Below are 22,036 nucleotides of genomic sequence, written 5' to 3'. Positions count from 1 at the left end.
CTCCCAAGCACTTCCCTGTTCCCGATTAGCTCCACCCATATCACTAATTAGTTTCACTCCATTCACCTGATCACTCCCTTACTTATACCTGCCTCTGCCCCCTGCAATCTGCCACATCATTGTTTGTTTTTTCTGTGCCCAGTTGGTGAGTCAAAGTCAGCTTTCAATGCTCTCTGTTTCCCTGTTCTTCTGACCCTGTTTGCCTCTGGATATTTGAGTTAGCCTTTCCCCTGTTTTTGCTTATAGTTTTGTCTGTGACTGCCTTTTTGTTATTTTTGGTTATTGGATGCAGTCTTCCCATTTTTGTCTTGATCCCCATTTTGGCTTTGCTTTTTGTAAATAAATGTTCTTTCACCTAACCTCTGCTTGTCTGGTTGAATACTTGGTCCACCTGTCTCTGATTCGTGACAGAATGATGTGGCCATAACCGGACCCATCGCCAGACAAGTACGTTGTTTTTTTTTTTTTCTCTCCTCTTTTTCTTTTTTCCCACCATGACCCGACCACAGGAGGATCAGGCTCTATGGGAGAGGGTTTTTGCTCAGGTGGAATTCCTTCGAAGGCTGAGCAGAAAGCCTGAGAGGTTGGACATGGAGGCGATCAGGGCGGAGATCCCGTTCATCCTCCGTGAAGGACTTCATCCCCTGCCTATTCCCCGCCTGGTCCCTGCCTCACAACTTCGCCTAGCAGCGCCCAGCCGGGTTTCCCCTGTGCCACCCAGCAGTAGTCCAGCAGCTGCATCACACGCCACGGCCCAAGTCTGCGTGGGTGTGGAGCACGCTGCGCCGCCGGGCACAGAGGTTCCTGCCGCGCACGCCACGGCCCAAGTCTGCGTGGGTGCGCGCACTGCTGCTGCCTGTGCTGAGACGGTGCATGTCGGAGCATTGGGCACAGAGGTTCCTGTTGCACACGCCACGGCCCGAGTCTGCGTGGGTGTGCATGTTTCAAGACCTCTGGCCTTTGCCGATGTCCCACCTCAGCCTGGGGTTTCTCACTCACCGGAGCTCCATGAGGGGGTCCAGGAGGACCTGCCTCTTCTCAAGCTCCATGAGGGGGTCCAGGAGGACCTGCCTCTTCACAAGCCCCAAGAAGGGGTCCTGGAGGACCTGCCCTCAATCTCAGCCCCAGTGCCTGCTCCCCGCAGCTTAAAGACTGAGTGTCCAGTGCCAGCTCCTCGTAGCTTTAGCGCATTGTCTCCAGTGCCAGCTCCTCGTAGCTTTAGCGCACTGTCTCCAGTGCCAGCTCCTCGTAGCTTTAGCGCACTGTCTCCAGTGCCAGCTCCTCGTAGCTTTAGCGCACTGTCTCCAGTGCCAGCTCCTCGTAGCTTTAGCGCACTGTCTCCAGTGCCAGCTCCTCGTAGCTTTGGCGCACTGTCTCCAGTGCCAGCTCCTCGTAGCTTTGGCGCACTGTCTCCAGTGCCAGCTCCTCGTAGCTTTGGCGCACTGTCTCCAGTGCCAGCTCCTCGTAGCTTTAGCGCACTGTCTCCAGTGCCAGCTCCTCGTAGCTTTGGCGCACTGTCTCCAGTGCCAGCTCCTCGTAGCTTTAGCGCACTGTCTCCAGTGCCAGCTCCTCGTAGCTTTAGAGCACTGTCTCCAGTGCCAGCTCCTCGTAGCTTTAGAGCACTGTCTCCAGTGCCAGCTCCTCGTAGCTTTAGAGCACTGTCTCCAGTGCCAGCTCCTCGTAGCTTTAGAGCACTGTCTCCAGTGCCAGCTCCTCGTAGCGTTAGAGCACTGTCTCCAGTGCCAGCTCCTCGTAGCGTTAGAGCACTGTCTCCAGTGCCAGCTCCTCGTAGCTTTAGAGCACTGTCTCCAGTGCCAGCTCCTCGTAGCTTTAGAGCACTGTTGCCCGTAGCCTGTAGTCAGGCCCTGCCCGAAACCTGTAGTCAGGCCCTGCCCGAAACCTGTAGTCAGGCGCCAGTTTCTGTTTTCTCCCTCTCCAGGCGAAGGCCTCCGAAAGCCCTGCTCCGCCGCCATTCCCCGGGACGTCCGCCGGAGAACCTGACACGCCGGGGCCGTCCTCCAAGACGTCCGCCAGACTTTTTGTTCTTAGAGATTCTTTTTTTTTTTTTTTGAAACATTTTTGGTTTGTTTTTCACCCGTGCGCCCTGTTGGGTTTGTTTGTTTTTTTTTTGTTCTTGGTTTGTGTTTGGACATTTGTTTGATTCTAACCCTCCGTCCTGAAACCCCCTCCACCCGCCCGGTCCAGTCTGTTTTTTTTTTTTTTTTTTTTTTTTTTTTTGATTAAGGTCATCTGGAATCCGCCCTTGAGGGAGGGGCTCTGTCATGATTTGGATTAGGTTATGGTTTTTGTTTGTTATTTGATCAACTACTTCACTCTCCTGCCTTAAGTTCAGTTTCTATTTTAGGTTCTGTCTTAGTGTTTGATTTTGTTTTAGGTTATAAGTTTATCCGGCCTGCTCAGACCATTTCTGTCACCAGTCTAAACTCAGTTCACCTGCCAGCATTCTTTTGTCTTCTTGTCACCCCCCTTCACCAGTCACCATCCAATCGGCTCCAGTTTTACTCCCAAGCACTTCCCTGTTCCCGATTAGCTCCACCCATGTCACTAATTAGTTTCACTCCATTCACCTGATCACTCCCTTACTTATACCTGCCTCTGCCCCCTGCAATCTGCCACATCATTGTTTGTTTTTTCTGTGCCCAGTTGGTGAGTCAAAGTCAGCTTTCAATGCTCTCTGTTTCCCTGTTCTTCTGACCCTGTTTGCCTCTGGATATTTGAGTTAGCCTTTCCCCTGTTTTTGCTTATAGTTTTGTCTGTGACTGCCTTTTTGTTATTTTTGGTTATTGGATGCAGTCTTCCCATTTTTGTCTTGATCCCCATTTTGGCTTTGCTTTTTGTAAATGTTCTTTCACCTAACCTCTGCTTGTCTGGTTGAATACTTGGTCCACCTGTCTCTGATTCGTGACAATATCAGGTCAGGTGGATAGTTGTGAACCTCAACAAATCTGATTCATACTTGGGTATAATTTCCAGAAGTCTGTTAAAAACATTTATATACAAACGTAAATACCATGAGAATGACCAACCATCACTCTGTTCAGGAAGGAGATTTGTTCTGTGTGATTTTATTCTGGAAAGATCCTCAAAATGTTAGTTTTAGAGTTTTAAAGACAATTCAACTAAATACTAAGAGAAAATATGTATAATAAAAACTCTAATAAGTTTTTTTTTCTCACTCATTACTCTGACATCTGGTAAACAGGGATAGCTTTGGTTATCCCAACAGACCTAAAACAGGAAAAGTTTACACTGATTTATGCTCAGACAGCAAGAAAATAAGGCTATTTCTCCTTTTATGCAAAATATATATTAAAGAATTGCACTTCATGGTTATCTTTTGCTGTATTTGTTTGACTTTTTCATGGGACAGACATCACAGATAGCAAAGTGTCAAGCTGGTGTCAACATGTACATTAGCAATGTAAACACCTCCCTGCTGTGCCCACTGCCCATCTTAAGCTTGTGATCTCTCTGACTCGCTCCACAAGAAGCCAGATCCATCCACTCACTCGCCAGCATTTCAGTAAATGGCTCTAATTACGTTAGCGGGCTTAATTGTAAACAAGTCATCAGCCCCGGTCGAATAAATCCAATTTACGATAATTTGAATTTATCAGTGCGGATTCAGCACCTCATGTGAAGCCACAGCAATCCCACTCTAATGGAGGTCTTTGGATTTGTGGTTTTGTGTCTCTAACCTGCAAAGATGCGCAGCCGTTTACGCCTTGGAGGAGGCCCCAGCCCCGACACCCCTGCGCACTCATCCTCGTCGTCACAGTCGCCGCTGGCAAATCCCTCCTCAGCATCGTCGCTCCACCCGTTCGCTCCAGCTCCTCGTGACCGAGCACGCCATCGCTTCTCAGATACCGTCACCATGTTCAGCAACTGGGGTTGGGAAACACAAAGCGGTTAAAGGTGGCTGCTCTTCAACCACCCATATATTTATGCGCTTTGTTGGGGTTTTATGAGATAGAGCTGCACAATGTACAGTCAGGGTAAAATTGTGAAGTAAAAAGAAAATTAGTCATGGTTTTTCAAATAATTTTATTCATAAAAAATGGTAAACTTTTCTGTTCGTTAGAATTTGGTCCCCCAAGTCAATACTCTGTTGAATCCCCTCCGTTGCAAATCTCTACTAGCTTTGTACCTGTACTAGATATTTTGGCCAATTCTTCTTTGCAATGTAGCTTGAACCAAGTCAGAAAAGATGAAAAACATCTGTTAACATCTGATGAATCCAGTCAATTACATTGACTGCAGTCATGTCTTGATGACATCAAAACCACAATGATTTTAGATTTCCTGTTTTTTAATTTTGACAAGACAGACGTTGTCATCTTTTGACCTGAGTCTTTAAAAGATAAACTTCTTAATCAATCACTTAATCTGGATGGCATTAAATTGGCATCTGGTAATAAAGTAGAAAACCTTGGTGTTGTTTTTGACCAGGACATGTATTTTAACAGGTTTCCAAGGTTTCTTTTTCACCTCTGACATTTTCAGAAACTAGAAATATCCTTCAAGGCTGGACTATTGTAATTCTTTACTATCAGGAAGTCCACAAAATGCAGTTCAAAGTCTTCAGCTGATCCAAAATACTGCAGCAAGAGTTCTGATGAAAATCAACAAGAGGGATCATATTTCTCCAATTTTAGCTTCCCTTCATTGGCTTCCTGGTAATTCAAGAATAGAATTTTAATTACCTTCTCCTTCTCTTGCATAAAGCCCTTAATAATCAAGATCCATCATATATCAGAGCTCTGATTACCCCGTATGTTCCTAACAGAGCACTTCGCTCTCAGACTGCAGGTCTGCTAGTGGTTCCTAGAGTCTCTAAAAGTAGAATGGGAGGCAGATCCTTTAGCTATCAGGCTCCTCTCCTGTGGAACCAACTCCCAGTTTTGGTCCGTGAGGCAGACACCCTGTCTACTTTTAAGACTAATCTTAAAAATTTCCTTTTTGACAAAGCTTATAGTTAGAGTGGCTCATGTTACCCTGAGCTATCTCTATAATTATGCGCTATAGGCTCAGGCTACTGGAGGCTGGCTTCCTCACTGTGCTGAATTTTCCTACTGCTCTCCAGTTTTGCATTCATTGCTTTTATTCCAGCCTTTAACTTTATGTTCTCTCTTGTTTTTTTTTTCTGTTCTTAGCAGCAACACCTGGACTCGGGCCCTGTTAGCTGTGGTCTGACGAGGGGTGTGTGTGTGTGTGTGTGTGTGTGTGGGGGGGAGGGGGGGGGTTATAATCTGAGCCACTGCTCACAACTTCATTTTCTAGAATCTAGATGATCCAGCTTGCCCTGTCTTTCGGAGTCTAACCCTGTTTTTCTCCTAGACACAGCAATTGGCTGAGATTTTACTGCAACTAACTGTATGTGTTCATTCTCATCTTCTTGACCTGAAAACTGGCCCTGAGTTTATCTGCTATGTTTCTCTCTAAGATGAAACGACTTTTATTTTCTTTCTTCCATAGAAAGTACTCCTGGATCAGTGCTTCTGTGTTTTTTTTTTTTGATGAATCGTCTGTTTTATTAAACCCCCAGTCGGCCGTGGCAGAGGGCCTCGCACACCGAGCCTTGTTCTGCTGGATTTTATTTTGAGAGATCTGAGTAAAATGGGGCTGAGCACATTTCCAAACAACACTTTCCCAACATCTATTGATTAAAATCTATTAAGAAAGAGAAACTGTGTATAATTTTTCTTCCACCCTCCAATTAAGCGCTACCATTCCATGTTGGTGTATCATATAATTCTGCTTAAGTTAATAGTTTATCAAAGCTGGGACAAGAAATAGGGCCTCTGGGCCCAAGCATGTTCTGCATCATTACAGGAGTATGAGGGGAATTCCAAGACAAAAAAACTCGGGAAGATCTGAGAGCATTTCTGTTTACCAAACTCTTATAATCACCAGGCAGGACAGCAGTTTTTTTTTTCTGCCAGTTTAGTTATTTCTGTCCAAACAGGATTCATTCAAATGGTTGTGGCTTTCGCTCCATGTACTTTACTGGTAGAAAAATAAACTGAGGGGTGAGCACACTGGGACAACTGTGTTGTTACTGGCAAACATTCCTGCCTGTGGTGGTTGTCACAGGACAGTAACACAGAATAACACAATGACCAAGTGAAAATCAAGGTCTCAGGATGAAAATAAAAAATACTCTGTGAAAGACCGGGAAGAGTGAACGCTAATGTTTGTTGCATTTGTAGATTATAGCTCACTGGGTCCCGCAAGGTCGCACTGTGCCCCACAAGACAAATAAAATAGACCAAGGAACATGGTAAAAATGTAACAGCTCGCGTACCACAAACACAAACTGAGCGTTTAAAACAGATCGATTTAACAGGATCTGCATCCATCTTGGACACAGATGTAAAAACATTACCTGACGGAGATGTTTTCTCGCACACATTTGTGGAATCCATAATATGTTGCGCAACACTGCAGACTGGTAAACCAATGAGCTCATAAATAATAGCGACTCCAGAGAGTTGCAATGCAGTACTACTTATTTTTAATACCTGTTTGGGATTTTAGTTAGAAAGTAAACCGTAAGTATTTTACAACCAATTAGGTGAAAATTCATTTTGAAATCAAATCCATCATTATTTGGTGTCGTAGATTTACTTTAGAACGAGCCAGAGTTTCAGACCCCTGCTCATCTGCTACCACTTCTGGTAAAGAAGTGCAAAAAGCCCTCTTCTTTTAGCGCAGTAGTATATTCTCCCACTAAAAAATTTAGAAAAATCCAGTTTTCAGTTTGTACAGAAGCGTATTGCTGTCACTTGAGAAAATATATATTTTTTTCTAATTAACAATAGTTTAGTTTACCTTCATGTTGTACAAACATGATAATTATATTGTATAAACGTGATAACCATCGTGATAGCGTTATCCAGAAAGTAGCGGGATGTTTTTACCCTGCATGTCATCTACTTGGGAAGTAAAATGGCAAATTTACACGAGTTGATCAAGTTTTACTTTATGTTTGGTATAAGACATGGACAGATACCGATGCTGCTACACACTGTAGATGAGATCTTTATTTGCATGAGAAGAACACTCCGAGAAGAATCCTTAAAGGAACGGGACTCTACAGAAGAAAAAATCAACCAGATCCTCTAGATGTGGCGGCCTTCCTCGTTGACCAGCTGGATAGTTATGGGAGCCTGTATGGAAAAAAATCTAATTAACAGTAGTTTAGTTTATCTTCAACTTATATATAGGCTAAAATGTCAAGCTTAACTAGTCAAACACAAACAAAAGAGCTAGCTTCATGCTTATTGTACAAATTTATAACCATTAATGGCTAATAATATATCTGAAATGTGAGTGGCCAGAAAATACACTTATGCGTTCTTCTTCCATGCATGAGAGACCCTCCGTTGGTATGCTGCAGTTTCGCAGGAATCACAGCAATGGGCTGTCCTTCTTTTTAGTCATCCCCTCCACTTCAAACAAAAATTTACTTGGAACGCCAAGTTCCAAGTAAATGCCTATTATTATTCCTCCTCTTCTTCTTCTTAAATGAGTCCAACTAAAAGCATACTCCCGCCACCATCTGGATAAAGTTATCACATTTATACACATTTGTACAGCATAATTATCATGTTATAACATGATAGTTTTGAAAAAATGGATTTTCTCAAGTGACAACAATATGCTTTCGTAATTTTTTTGTATTTTTACGAGTACAGGACCCTGAGTCTTTTACTAGCAGGACACTAAGTAATCAGTAAATATGAGTAGTTTTTGCAGTCTTAATGAACGGAGAGTGTTTTGAAAAAAATAAATAAAAAATCCATGTGCTTCCTGCCGGTCGCTTGAGAAGAACTAAGTCATGCAGTGAAAGAGAGCGGTGGACATCCAGGTGGATGTTTGGTCATTCCAGCAATATCCACAAGGAGAAGTCGGGTCGCTGGTGAGCAATAGGTGCATTAAATCAATTTAACAGAAAATTTGTATTTATTTATACTCTGCTTTGTTTTTGTTTGAAACCTAAAAAATAACCTTTTGCCCAGTAAGCATGGTGGAAGATGGGGCATGGTGTGGGTCAGGCTGCCTTCCCTGGGAACCTTGTCACGGTGCATTGCATTATCAGCTCTTTGAAGCATCAGAACATCTTAAAAAGAAATCTGGTGGACTCTTCTAGAAAACAGAAACAGGCTCCTCCTTGGGTCTTCCACCAGGGTAGTCATCAGAAATCATGTCAACACTACAATGGTTCACCACATAAAGTCTAAACGTAGAGCTGATTAGAAGAGAACAAAAGAGATGACCCAGGACGCTGGATGATCTTAAAAGATCCAAGTGTTGCACTGGTGGGTTTAATTAAAACATTGTTTTTCATTAAATATGATCTCAAGCTGACATTATTCTAAATCTTTTAGTGTGAGGTGATGCGACTGCAATAAAAGGGGTATTTATTTCAAGGATATTTTTAATTTCTTTGCCAAAGATGCCAATAAGTGTGGAAGATGGTATTTATAAAAATAACTACAGTTATAAATGTGTAATAGGTTGGAAGAAGCCTTCACAGCAACGCTTTGTTCATCTCCAGGGCTCTAAAACACGGCCTGAGGTCCGGGCCAAAGCAACAGATGTGCTAAATTCCAGCGGCCTGCCCTCCGACTGTCGTTTCATCTAACCGCACCGCCTCCCGCTTGTTTGTGTTTTATTTATTTCCTTCCTTTCTCCACACGTCAGCACGCATTTTCTTGGTTGTTGTTGCATCTTTGGGGGAGGGAGGGATGGTTTTCTGTGGGAGAAAATTGAGCTCATGTGTACTTGTCTCAGGTCAGCTGCGGCATCTGGCTGGGCTCAGACATCTTATTTGCGTGTGTGAGACAGCAAGCGGAGGTATAAAACCCGAGAGTTAATCACATCATTACGTCAGTCGGAAGATAAACAAGGCCCGTTCCCTCTGCTTGCGTTTTGGATGTGGCACAAACTCCAAAGTTTAGAGTGGGAACACACCTCATGTTGTTCCCAGCAGGGCCGCCCGACAAACCTCCATTCATTTCCCAACATTGAGGCCATAGATGGACGATGACCGCAGCATTTCTGAAACCCTGGTCACTTTAGACCAAGGGATGGACAAACAGCAACTCCCAGACAGACTGTGTATCCACAGGAGTATTTCCACTCCTGTTTGGGACCGTATAGCAAGGCACCACCTGTTAATAGAACTGAGCCCGCTGCAGCGTCATGTAAAACAAGCTCCATTAGCTCCCAGATGTAAACTCTCACCATGATGAGCGAGACTTTAACGTGCTCAACGCTTTTGTTAAAGATTGAAATTGTATTTGTCAGAGTTCCCTCACAGATTTACTGGGGTCCTGGTTTGCCTCTTGGCAACTAGCTGGGACTCTGAGTGGGAAGTGCCGCCTCCAAAACCTTGTTAAAAGGCAAACAACTGTACGGCTGGGAGAAAAGATGTTGGAGCGAGGTATTTCAACAAAACCAGAAAGAAAAAAAAAGGAACGAGCAGCAAAGGGAAAGCCCTTGACAAGAACCACTGCGCCTCTTTTAAGACCTCAGTATTTGTGCATTTGCATCAATAGCTCACCACAGTCGACAGAGGAAAAAAAGCATTGGCCCTAATAAACGGTATACAGCCCAAGCTTTCACTTTAAAGGTTAGCTTTTCTTTTTGCATGCATCTTGATCTAACATGCAAGTTTAAAAGAATAATTTAAGAAGTTAGCATGCATTCATTTCAGGAAGTAATGGAACCACAAATAAAAGGCTGCATTAACACAATAGAGAAGGACATATATGTGCTAAATTCATGTTGGTATAAGTGGAAAAGTCAAGTGGCAGCTCGAGTTATTATGGGTTTGTAATTTTTGGCCTAATAATAATAAACTCATCACCAGTACAGACAAATACAACATAGATTATAAAAAAAAAAACTGATTTAGGCTGCTAATATTAGAGTCTAAAACTGCAGAATGACAACATCCCAGAGGAGGAATCAAGATGAATGAGACCAACGAATCTAAATTTAAAACAACCAGACCTAGAGGTTTTACTCTTTTTAGTTTTAAACCGGGGTCTCGGGAGGAGGAAGATCCTCATGCCACTGCCTGGGCCACAATAGACAGGAGAAGAAGAAATGATCCAGCAGCTTGGCCAATGTGGAAGCATTGCCACAGAAATAGGGAATACGGTATTATCCTTTGGGGACCGCATAAATATGTCATCAGATGTGCGAGTTCTCCAGGCGATTGGGGATACATTTCCTGACTGACCCGCAGACAGAAAGACAAACCAATAATGGCATTTTAATAAGCCACGGGGTTAGCCTGGCTCCAGCTACTAAGAACTTAATTTTCTGCTTTCCGACACTCATCTGGGTGAAGTGGAGTTGAGAAAATACCAGCCCTGAATGGAAGCACATGAGCTAAAGATGAAAATAGTGTATGAAAAAAGGAACCGGCTGCGGCATAAATGAGCCGTGTCCCTCTCCACAGAGGGATGACAGGACACTACTTCTGTCTGAGTCCAAGCAGCCAGGGTGCTGTGGCTTCTGCCCGCTGACTGCCTGACTCCTTCTACGGCTGCGGCGGCAAGGGAGGGGTCGGGTGGATGTTTGTTTTGAAAGTGACGTTGCGCTTCTGGCGTTGCTGAGCCACGGCTGGATCAGCCCCGGGCTTCGAGATTTACCACAAGAGAGACAAACCACTAGCCAATTTTGGATAGGAATCTTCTGAAATTCAGAAATGTAAAAAAAAAAAAAAAAAAAATGAAAGGGATCATGGAAGAAACGAGTAAGCTGCATCTACCGTTCAGGGCTCAGGCAGGGCCCGGACAAACAGCTGGACCTGGAGAACATGTAATCAGCGCGACTGAAGGCATCCCGCCGGCCGCAGGGTTTACCTCCTTTTAACACAAAAGCACGAGTAACAGTACAGAAACAAGGGGCCCGTAGAGTCCAAACATGTGGCCGATTGCTCAGCGAGGACCAGCCCAGACGCAGAGACACAGAAACCACAAGTCTGTCACTGCCTCCAAACATATGACATGAACCGCACACAGGGTCACTGTTTGACACGACAGCTGCAGCTGAGCTCTCTGAGCCGGCCTGAGCTGCGCTGATGGAGATCAACCTGCACTCGCCGCCCATCAGCTGCGGCGCTTCACAGGAGCCAGCAGCAAACGGCACATTCAGCTGAAACCAGATAGTTAGACGTTTTCTCACGGTCCATAAATCATTAAGTCAGACTAAACATTTCCTGTTTCAGGTCGGCTAGGATTACAAAAACTAGTTCTTTTATAATCTGATTTATAATAATCAGAATTTTTTTTCCAGAGTTTTTTTCAATTTCTTAAAAAGTAGAAATTCACCTCCATTTTTATAGGAATTGCCCCGTAAACAACAGATTTTTCCACAAGCTTCTGACAGTGGTTTGCTGGGGTTTTGGCCCGTTCCTACTGAGAGACCAGCCTTATCCGGGTGAGGTCTGGAGGCCGCTTTGCCCACACACGTTCTCAGCTCTGCACGCAGAACATCTGTGGGAGCGAGACCATAGATTTGGGATGGCCTCACGGGCTTTAAGTTCCTGTCTCACGTCTTTAAACGTTACTTCAATATTTACACTTTCTTCATGGTGCCATCTACTTTGTGAAGTGCACCAGTCCCTCATGTAGCAAACCATGATCCCCAGAACATGATTCTACCACTTCGGTACTTCACAGTTGAAGTGGCGTTCTCAGGCTTGCAAGACAAACACTTCTAATTCAGTTTCATCAGCCCACAGGACAAATCTCTAAAAAAATTACGTTCTCTGTCCCTGACTGCATCTGCAGACTGAAATATGGCTTTTTATGCTCCCTCTGGAATAGTAGGCTTTTAATTTTGTTCAGGGGTTGATTTCTAAAAATATCAATGCACTTTACATTTGACATCAAACCTCAAAGTTATAGATGAAAACAACCACCCGGCAGAATTTGGACATTTCAAACCACAACAATCTTTGTATATGCTCCAAAGTATGAAAACATCTCTAATTATTTTTTGGCATTTGGCAAACAGGAATACTTTTGAGTGACCTAAAACAGGAAGGATTTATTCTGATAAGAAAAAACAGATGAGCTGCGTTTTTATGCAGCGCGTGTAAATACCTGGGTTCATCTGCAAGTCTCTTAAAGTAACACATTTAGAACCTGCTTATGTGGAATGAGGTAGGCTGACGAAGCCACAAGTTATGCATAGGAAGATGGGGCCTCCAGTCAGTGGCTATGATTGGGATCAGGTCCCGAGATACGTCCTCCTTTTTCGTGCTCCTAACTAGTCTGGACAAGCCTGCATGACTTGGCCCAGACGGAATCTGCTGGACTGAATGTTTCTATCAATGCCTTGACTCATCTCGTCTGCAAATCTAATCTGCAAAACTGAAGCTCCCAAACAGACTACTTACCGTGTGCTCATGACAAAAGCCAGGGATTCGCCATCTGATGTTGATGCTTCCCATAATTGCTCTGAGTTGAAGGCTTAAAATGCAGGCAGTCATCGCGGGCTGTTTTCCAGATAACATAGTGACGAAAGACCGGCCTGATTTTCAGTGTTGCAGTCATAAAACCTGCTCTCATCGCAGTGTTTGGGATATTAATGAATCATGCGCAGGAGAAAATCTGTTGCTGAAAAGCGGGCCGTGAACTTGTTCTCGGCCCCAACGAGACGTACTTTGTAGAACCACCTTTGGTCGCAATTAAAACTGCAGGTTTGGGGGGAAGTCTCCAGCAGCTTTACGCATCTGCTGTAAAGAAAGACATTTTTGCTCATGATTATTTGCAAAATAGCCGAATACTTTTTTCATTGTAGCTCTCACTGTATGTTTAGGGTCGTCCCCCGGCTGGAAGGTGAACCTCTGCCAAGTCTCTAGGCCTTTGCCTAACAGCGTTTCTTTCAGGATTGGCCTGTGTTTGCCAAACAAGCATGGGTTGGTGCAAAGTGGTAGTTTTCAGTGTTGGTCTGATCTGACCAGAAGAGTGTCTTCCACTTTTTATGCTTCGACAACGGCTTCTTGCAACTCTTTCATAAATGTCAGATTTGTGGACCGCAGAACTAATAGTTCAATCTGAAAAACTCACAGAGAAAGAAAGGGCAATTAGAAGGATTTTATTGACACAATATTTTAAGTCTTTGGCGCTCAGACCTCGGCAGGAACATTAATGCTGAATTATACTTTAATATGCATAAGTAGATGTATGAGAACAGGGATGTTCCCCCCCAGGTCTGAAACTGGTGGTGGAGTGGAGATAGAAGAAGTTTGTTCAGTCCATATGGTGATCTGATTAAGATAGATGTCCAACTTGATAAACACAGGTTTGCATGAACTGTCCATGATGAGCAAGCTTGAAGCGACTGTGGAGAGGAAAAACTCCCCTTTGGGAAGAAACCTCTGGCAGGACCGGGCCCAACATGGGGGTCTTCTGCCGGACCAATAACAGGCGACTGAAGGGAGAAAACACTCTGATGGGTTGAGGATGGAGGAACGTCTTGGAAGCTAGATGAACTCAGCTACGATGGTGGAGAAGGGGTTGGGGGTGGGTTGAATCGGACATCTGACTCGAAATCTGACATGCAATCCGTTTTACCGCCTGAGCAGCAGATCTCTGCCGCTCCTTCAGAGTTACCAAGGACTTCTTCACGGCCAGGGATGGACTGGACAGCGGGATATTGACCTAACCCAACCAGAAACCTCTCCCCAACAGTAGTGACAGTGTCCTGACCTATCTGCTGTGTTCTCCAGTCTTAATGAGACTATTTGTTCTCTAAAGTTCTCTAATAAACCTCACATAGCAGCTGGATCTATACTGAAATGAAATGAAATCCAGGTGGAGCTTGTTTAATAATGACTTGACTTCAGAAGGCAATCAGATTTTATTAGGAGTGTCAGAGTAACGGAAGGCCTGAATAAAAATGAATGCCAGATTTTATAGATTTACCATCTATCCTTTTCTTTGAACTTCATATTAAACATTACTTTGTATTGGTGTATAACATATGTGTGAAACTCATGCCACCAATCCCAGAATGTTCTGCAGAACCAACAAAGCTCTATCCAAATAATAGAACACTGAATATTTGATTTTGACTGCCATGGTCATACCTCCCCATGAAGTTCCAAGTAAATGCATGAAGCTTTGCAGTGGTAACATGAGAAAACGTTGCAAAGTACAATGATCATTAAAAAAACGGATAAAGAGGCTGGTATTTCATGCATTTTGATCCCCGTGGGGTTCCAAAATTCTTCAGACTCTGTGTGGAATTTAACTCCTAAAAAATTTATTTTCTTTCTTTTTAAAAAAAATATTTTTGAATATATGACAATAAAGTCATACTATTAGGTGTACAAGAATAAAGAACATTACAAGAACAAAGTCACACAATTAGTAGTCCTGAGAATAACAATTTGATACTAATTTGCTAAAAAGAGTTAACATTTCCTTATTTGTGAAATTGATACCAAATTATAACTTTACAAGATGCTCAACAATCTTCAGTTTAACACGGGGGAAGACTGCACCTTTTTGTAAGAGTTCTCATAATATTACTACCTTATTCTCTCAATTTAATGACTTTAGTCTTGTAAATTTCCAGAAGACATAAAATACACTGCTACCCTGCCTAAATGGGGCTGCCGGTCGCAGGTTCAGAAGTTTGGGAACCCCTGCTCTGAGTAGCAGAAAAAAATCAAGAGGTGCAGGTGTTGAAAACCAATGACAAGTATATGGTCCGGCTTTGTGTCCCCATTCATAGCAAGAGACACACATCACTGGGTGAAAGTAAGCCCTGATCCATGGGGGAAGATTAATCAGGCCCCAGAAGGTTCTGATCTGTGAGAACCCATTCTGGATCAACACGTAAGAATAACAAACTCTAGTTTGAGTTTCTTTATCAGAACAAATTCATTTCTCTTGAGCAAAGCCCCATGAGCTGTCAGACTTTAAATTAGTTGTTTTTCTCCCACTGCAGCCTCGCTGCTCTGTGCCAGCACCGCTCAGATCCACTCCCCAGTTAGACACACAGCGCTGACTTGTTTACCAGATCTGTCCTGGACTCCGCGCTTATGTAGACTACCACTAATGCAGTCTTACTCAAGAACGTGTAACTGCTTCGCTACAGGCTTTGTAAAATGACTGCATTCGTCTTTAAAAACGCTGAATAAATGCATTATAACAAAACTACTTTAGTGCAGCCTATAGAAGAGAAACAGCACCACAGATTCTCCACCACACTTAATTAAGTCTGGCTTTTTTTTCACGTATTGATCCTATCTTTTATCACCTGGAGTGTTTGTCGCTTGTGGCCAAAGTGCAATATTATATAGCAAACTCCACATGGTTATGTTTGTGACGGTAGGACAGAGAAGGCCTTTTTTTCTGGGGACGCTCGAATGGTCGATGCTGCTTTTTGCTGCAGATGTCCAAAAGACTTGATGATGATTCACTGTAATTATATGCAAGATGGGTCCTCATCCAGCTTTGTGGCCTGTGGCTAAAAGAAGCAAACATGCATCACATCATACTGCAAGGAAACTAAAAGAGATGATTAGAATTTCTTAGAAACTTTGATCAGCTTAAACGAGTGAAGTATACATGGAAAAAAGCTTTGGTTTACATTATTTCAAAGGGATTGTCAATGTGTGCCAGTATCTTTGACAGTTTATTTAGATGAAAACCAAATATTTCTTAAAAATTCTAATAGTTTTTGTCCACTAAATTCATGTACTCAAAGTAAATTTGGTGTGAGAACATGCTGCTGCAATACAAAATTCAATTTTAGGCTTTTTGCATACCATTACCCGGGTTACACTGTAGCTCTACAAACAGTAAAAAGCTCACTGAAGAAAAAAACCTTCACATGGAACCACAGATACACAATCAGTTAGTAAGACTGATTGGTTTCATTCAGTTTCCAATAATCGAAACCACTTCATTTGGCAGCTTCAATCTTGATAATTACAGTCTAGTAAACCCGGGAGGTCAAACTGCATCGGCATGCCCACCAGCTTTGTTGGCTTTGTTTCTCTTACAAATCAATAACCCGTGGTTTTATTTACAGCTCATATAATGGTCTGATTGTTTGCATGTCTTTCCTTATTAGAAACTTTCTTAGCAATGCTCGAAATGCAATCAGATGGCATAGTTTTATTACCCGCAGAACTTGTGCTCAGGCCATAAACTCAATTAACCTTTAATTTAAATAGCAGAACTAAACCGTCCTTTTATGTTTCAGCACAACAGACACTAATGTGGTTTCAAGGCAATGATTTGGAAACAAATAAACTGCTGCATTATGCTATATTGATCTTAAGGTTAACTGTTTGTATCAGAGTTGCCTTAAAGGGATAGTTCAGGATTTTTGAAGGGAGCTTCTGTCAAAAGTGGAAAAAAGCAGTTAACATCTTACCTAAATCCAGACTGGTTGTTTCCAGAGGCTGGCACTGCCTTGCTCTTAAATGTTGTAGGAAAATACGCAGCCTTTGGTGAGTAATGCATGCACATTTGAACACAAGGTAAGCCAGGCTAAAACAGAGTCTTAGGACATGTTGAAAAATAAATACCACAACTCTCATAAGCTATGTATCGCCCAGATGTGCACGACTGATGCAGCATTCCCACAACTGCTACTAAAAAAGTGCAGGAATGACCCAATAGCAATGCTTAATCCTATCCAACACTATATAGATATCCTCTCTATGCTGATTCACTCACCTCAGAATACCAGATCCTTGAAATTGATGTCACAAACGTCTGATCACTTTGGATAATATTATCTCACCACTTGATGGCGTTCATCGTGCATAAAAATGTCATTTCCAGATGTTGAATGGAACTTTTAAAAATGAGAAACTTTAAATAAATAAAAGGATAGAGTGGCATTATGGCTTCCTCTAACACCGACACAGCAGAACATTGTGCATTCAACATAACTGATCCCAATACACGTGCACTGTTCAACACATACTGCAAAAACATTAAAAGACATGATGTTCCACAAGGATGCACTTAGCTGTCTGATTTTCGGTCTGAACCACAAGTGTTGTTCAATGTGCAAAAACTGCATAAAAGTTACTTAATAGCAAGTCTAAGAGGAAGCATGAAAAAAAATCTACAATATCAAAACAATTTCAAATAGAAAAAAAGTCTAGTCCGTTTATCCTAAAGCTACTAATTCAACTTTTAACCCACTCAAATTGGCTGCTGATTTCCAAAGAATTGAGTCATTATTGAACCAGGAGCTAAAGGTCAGAGGCTGTGCACCTCCAGGGAGCCTCCGGTGAGAAACACGCCTGGTTAACTGATATAAAGGTAAAGCAGTGAAAGAATAAAACAAACTAGAGGTTTAAGTGAGTGTTATTGTATAAATTATTACAATGTAATTATATTTTACTGCATTATATTTTCCAAACTGAGTAATGCTTCACCCAGGAAGATCACTGGTGGCACACCACCTTCTAACTCCATTTCCTTTGTAACTATCATCGACTTTATTTATGGATAATCTTCACATGCGAAAACTATGATAAAAAATAGCATTTGTATAAACCTCTGACAATCTTTTAAAACTGGAGCTTTGTTGTGAAGACAGAACTGCTGTTATCTAATGCCTTTAACCTTTTAAAAGAACCTTACTTTAATTTAGGGCTGCATGATATTAGGAAAAGCTGTGATAAGCAATCATTTTGGTAAATATCTGGTGAATGTTTTGATAACCAAAAAAATTGCAATAAGTAATTAAGTGTAAATGACAGACCGCAGACAATGAGCAGTCTATTCCGTGCCTGGAAAAATAAGAAAATAAAATTCAGTCTTTTCATCTCAACAACAGGATTTTATAGAAAAGTAGCTTAATTTCTGGCCTGCTGCTTTGCTGTTGAAACAACTTAGTTATGGTTTCTTAATGACTGTACCAGTTCTTAAAGTTTTTATGCAGGATTAAAGAAGTTCTTCAACATACATCAGGTATATCAGGAGAGCCTGAATGGAGGCTGAAGCAGTTCAGGCAGTTTCTCAGGACAGACATCTTGTGCAGAGTGATATTGTAATAACAATACATGTGCGATGTGTTGTGTAGACATGCTTCAAGTACTCTATCCACTTTAAGACAAAAAATGTACAACATATTATGAATCTGTATATGAGCTATTTCATTGCTGCTTTTCAGCCCTCAGACGGGTTTTTTTTTTGTATTTTGTATTTCTTTTTTTGTGTGTGTGTGTGTGTGTGTGTGTGTGGGGGGGGGGATAAATCAAGGAAATGGACTTTCCTTCCAGCTAATCCCCTCATGCCCTCAGAGCTGCTGCCTTTGTATGGTCCAGGCAGATGTCCTCCGTTTGGAGCTGGGAGCCGGGAGAGAACAGGCATGCGAGTGGAAATGAATGAGGCACATCCCGGGAGAGCAGAGACAGACGGAGAGAGACAGACGGAGGAATGACAGGACCCTCTTTCTGCAGAGTGAGTCATGGAAAGCTCCTCAGGCTGGACGCAGTGAAATTTTGGGTCAGCTTGTTCTGCCCCGCATTCCCACCAGCTCTCCTCGACTTGTTACTCAACTTTTATTAAATTTGAAAACTGAAGCGGAGGGAGGGAGGGAGGGAGGGAGGGGGCTGTTTGATTCTTGTCCTCCTTTTTCCCCCTCCTCTCCCGCTTGTCCTCTGCTATCTGTCCAACCTTTGAGAATGTCCTGAAACCGGAGCCCAGCCTCAGACATTTAATGCAGACAACATTAATTTCCTGCTGTTCATTCCAGTCGGAAACAAAGGACTCAGAAAAAAAGCAGCACTTTGGTCCTGCAGTAAACTGGGCGTGTGTCCACTCCACCTTTCTGACTCAGCTTGTAAATCTATTTCCAGATCTGCCAGCTTTAAAAAGAATCCCGGCTGGATTTTTAGATGGGTCTAGCAGAAGCTTTGAGGCTGGTTAAAGAATCGTTGGGAGCAGATAAACACGTCCAGGCCTCGCAGCTACGCACGCAGTAAAATGTTGTCCTTCAGCGAGGAGAATGGAACATTTCACTTTAACTCGGATCAGATCAAGGCGCCGCAGGAGCGCAGAGGGTTAACATTTGTAATATATCTGGTATGACAGCAATTTTCAGTGTGTTTGTGAGGCTAACCAAATGAAAATCTTGACTTATGTCTGTGAATGTGCCTGATTGTGCGTTGTGGGTTTAATAGTTTAAAAAGTCCCCCTTTCCTGCACAAGCCTCTGGTTGCTAAATCAGATTACGCCCCTTTAAACAATCTCTTTTTGTCCGCTGCTTGTCTGCTGCGCACGTTATCGCCGCGGCTTCCAGAATCATGTGTTGCTAAGAGACCCTGTGTGTGTGCATCAGCAGACGGTCGCCGCGTGTCCCGTGATCACACCTAGCAAAAGGCAGGGGGCGCTCCGTTGACTAACAAGACCTTGCCTTGCAAAAGTGTATGCACTTTCTCAACTGTCTGCATATTCTGTCACTTTACAGCCCTTTTTTATGCGACACGCAAACAAAGTAACATATAATTGTGACGTAGAAGGAATGGGGTTTAGATATTTGTCAGGAATCTGAAAAGGGTTGCATGAACATATATTAAAAACAACTAGGTGCAGAAGTCACCTTTTGAGTAGAGCTCAACTAGAAAGCTACGAATACACGATTCTTAGCCTAAATGGAGCAAGGAGAGAAGTAATGAGAGAAGCAGCAAAAAGACCTTCGATAACTCTGGAGGAGCTGCAGAAATCCACGGCTCCAGTGGGAGAGCATTTATTCTGCACTCTGAGCATCTGAGGAAAGCCACATTCAAAAGAAAACCATGAAGTGGGGATGCTTTTTTTTCAGCAAAGACAGAGAAGCTGGAGAGGGAGATGAAGCTGGAGGAGCTCAACACCGGGCAGTTCCAGAAGAAAACCCGGCGGAGGCTAAAAAAAGACTTGAAACTGAGGGCAGAAGTTCAACTTACGCCAGTATAGTGACCCTAAAACATAAATATATATGTTAGAAAGCATCCTAATCAAAGTCCAGACAGAAACCTAACTGAGAATCTGTTAGAAGACCTGAAAACAGATGTTCCCATAAGTTTTCCATCCAATCTAAATGAGCATGAGCACATCTTGCCAAGACGAATGAGCAAAATATTCAGTCTATTGGTGCGCAGAGATGGTAGAGATCTACACCCAAAGACGCGCAGCTGTGATTGGAGGAAAAGTTTGTGGTTGAATGCAAATGCATTCCAACATATTTATTTGTTAAACAACATCTAGAATCACGTATTATTTTCCTTCCCTCTCAATTACACAGTTTGTGCTGGTTCGTTACATGCAGCCCAAATGAAACATCCTGGAGTTTTGTGGTCATAACAAGAGAAAATGTGGAAAAGTTTAACGCTTTTTTTGCGGGACACCGTAAGGGAGGACGGAGAGACTCATCTCAGCGACTGATGGAGAAATGACCAAAGAGAGGAGAAGCGAGGGAAAGAACCGCTAAACACTGCAAGAACGTGGGGGTCAGACGGGATGTGAGGCAGAGAACATGTGTGGGAATGATAAAGTCGAGGAGTGCAAGCCCTCTGACAGGTCCAGAGAGGCGCCTCAACCGAGCCATGGCCCCGAGAGCACCGCCGCCCCAAACAAAAGGCAGAGCAGGAACACAGGAGGTCTCTGACCCTCACGGCGAGACCCTCTCCTGACCCAGAAGAGACAGGAAACAGGAAGTGTGACCTCTGACCTCTAAAGGGGAGGGATCCCGTTGTACGGCAACATGTGACCGTGCCCGGTGATAACAATCCTGGGCCGTGTGGATCCAATTGGACAGGCAGCAGGAAGACTCAGCTGTTTATATTCCTTCTCATTGACAGCTGGACAAGAAGAGAAGAAAAAAAAAATCTACTGGCAAAGAGGAGTATTTGATTAAGAGCCTGAAAAAAAACAAAACTCAACTCACTTATGACTCTGATTCCTGGGAAGTAAGGTCAGCCTCTGGCTTGTGCTGGGGATTTTTTTATTTTTTTTTATAAGCCGACTGTGTGATAATTACACTCGGAGGGGTGGTAGCGGTGTGGGAGTAGATGGGTGGAATGGGCAGAGAGAAAGGAGCCCGGCTTGGGCCTCAGGATTGATGGCGGTGGGGGTGAGGGGAAAAAAAAGTAGAGGTATGGAGGTATGGATGGCAGCGGTAGAAGGGATGGTTGGGCCTCATTAGCAGGCAGACTAATTGGAAGGAAAAGGGCCCTCACATGCTCCGTCTGACCTCCCAGTCAGCAGGGGAGAAAGCCAGTATGGGAGGAAAAAAAACGTGGAGGGGGGGTAAGTTTGATTCCTAGAGTCAAGGAACCATAACCCTGCAGAAAACAAAGATAATGCGCTTTGGTCTGACAATGCACCCGCCCCCTCGGCTCCTCGCAGGTTTACGCTAGGTGTCACACTTCATTTAAAGAACCCTCACGGCTTATTCCAGCTCACAAACATGGCAGTATTACAGCTCTGCCCCCCCCCCCCCCCCTTTGCTCTGCATCCCGAGCAGCCGTGCTTCACGCACATAAAAAAAACGGCCAGAGTGAGGGAGAGGACAGAGGCCCGGAGGGGGTGTGTGTAAAATAATGCTTCAAAGACCCTCGGTAAATAACATCAAACGAAGGTGAGGCGCTTTGACTGCAGCGAGCCTCACCAAGGGGGTTACAGGGTGTGAGTTTACGGAACAGCAGGCCCGGTCTGACACCCACGCCGTCTATTAGTGGGATTGTAAGAACACCCTGCGGGAAAAGGCCACTGAGCGCAGCAGCTTCCACTTTAGCTCCACTGACGGATGTTTTTCATCCACACTTTTCAGAGTGTCGCTTTGTTTAAAAGCTCTTCCCTGTCCCTGTATATCACAACTGCATATGTGAATCTGCTGCAGTCGGGACCCCTGCGTGTGCAAAAGATTAATCCCTGCAAGTGTGCGGATGAAAAACGGCTGCAGCTCAAGTGTGAGATTTATACACGGAGGCGTGCCTCGCCTCCTGTGTGCACGGCGTGTTTGGGGAGCG

At 43.5% G+C, this 22,036-nt stretch overlaps 1 protein-coding gene across 1 annotated transcript in view; it reads right to left on the bottom strand.

Annotated features, from left to right (window-relative positions):
* gpc3 (glypican 3) overlaps positions 1 to 22,036 on the bottom strand; it is a 186,325-nt gene that overhangs the window by 28,975 nt on the left and 135,314 nt on the right. The window contains exon 7 of the mRNA XM_012866796.3: positions 3,720 to 3,906. Coding sequence (XP_012722250.2) covers positions 3,720 to 3,906 — 187 coding nt within the window. The remainder of the gene's footprint in view (positions 1 to 3,719; positions 3,907 to 22,036) is intronic.

This window comes from Fundulus heteroclitus, chromosome 23, assembly GCF_011125445.2.
Source record: "Fundulus heteroclitus isolate FHET01 chromosome 23, MU-UCD_Fhet_4.1, whole genome shotgun sequence".
Lineage (NCBI taxonomy): Eukaryota > Metazoa > Chordata > Actinopteri > Cyprinodontiformes > Fundulidae > Fundulus > Fundulus heteroclitus.
The sequence above is the reverse complement of the archived record's forward strand: the minus strand, read 5'-3'. Positions and strand labels throughout refer to the sequence as shown.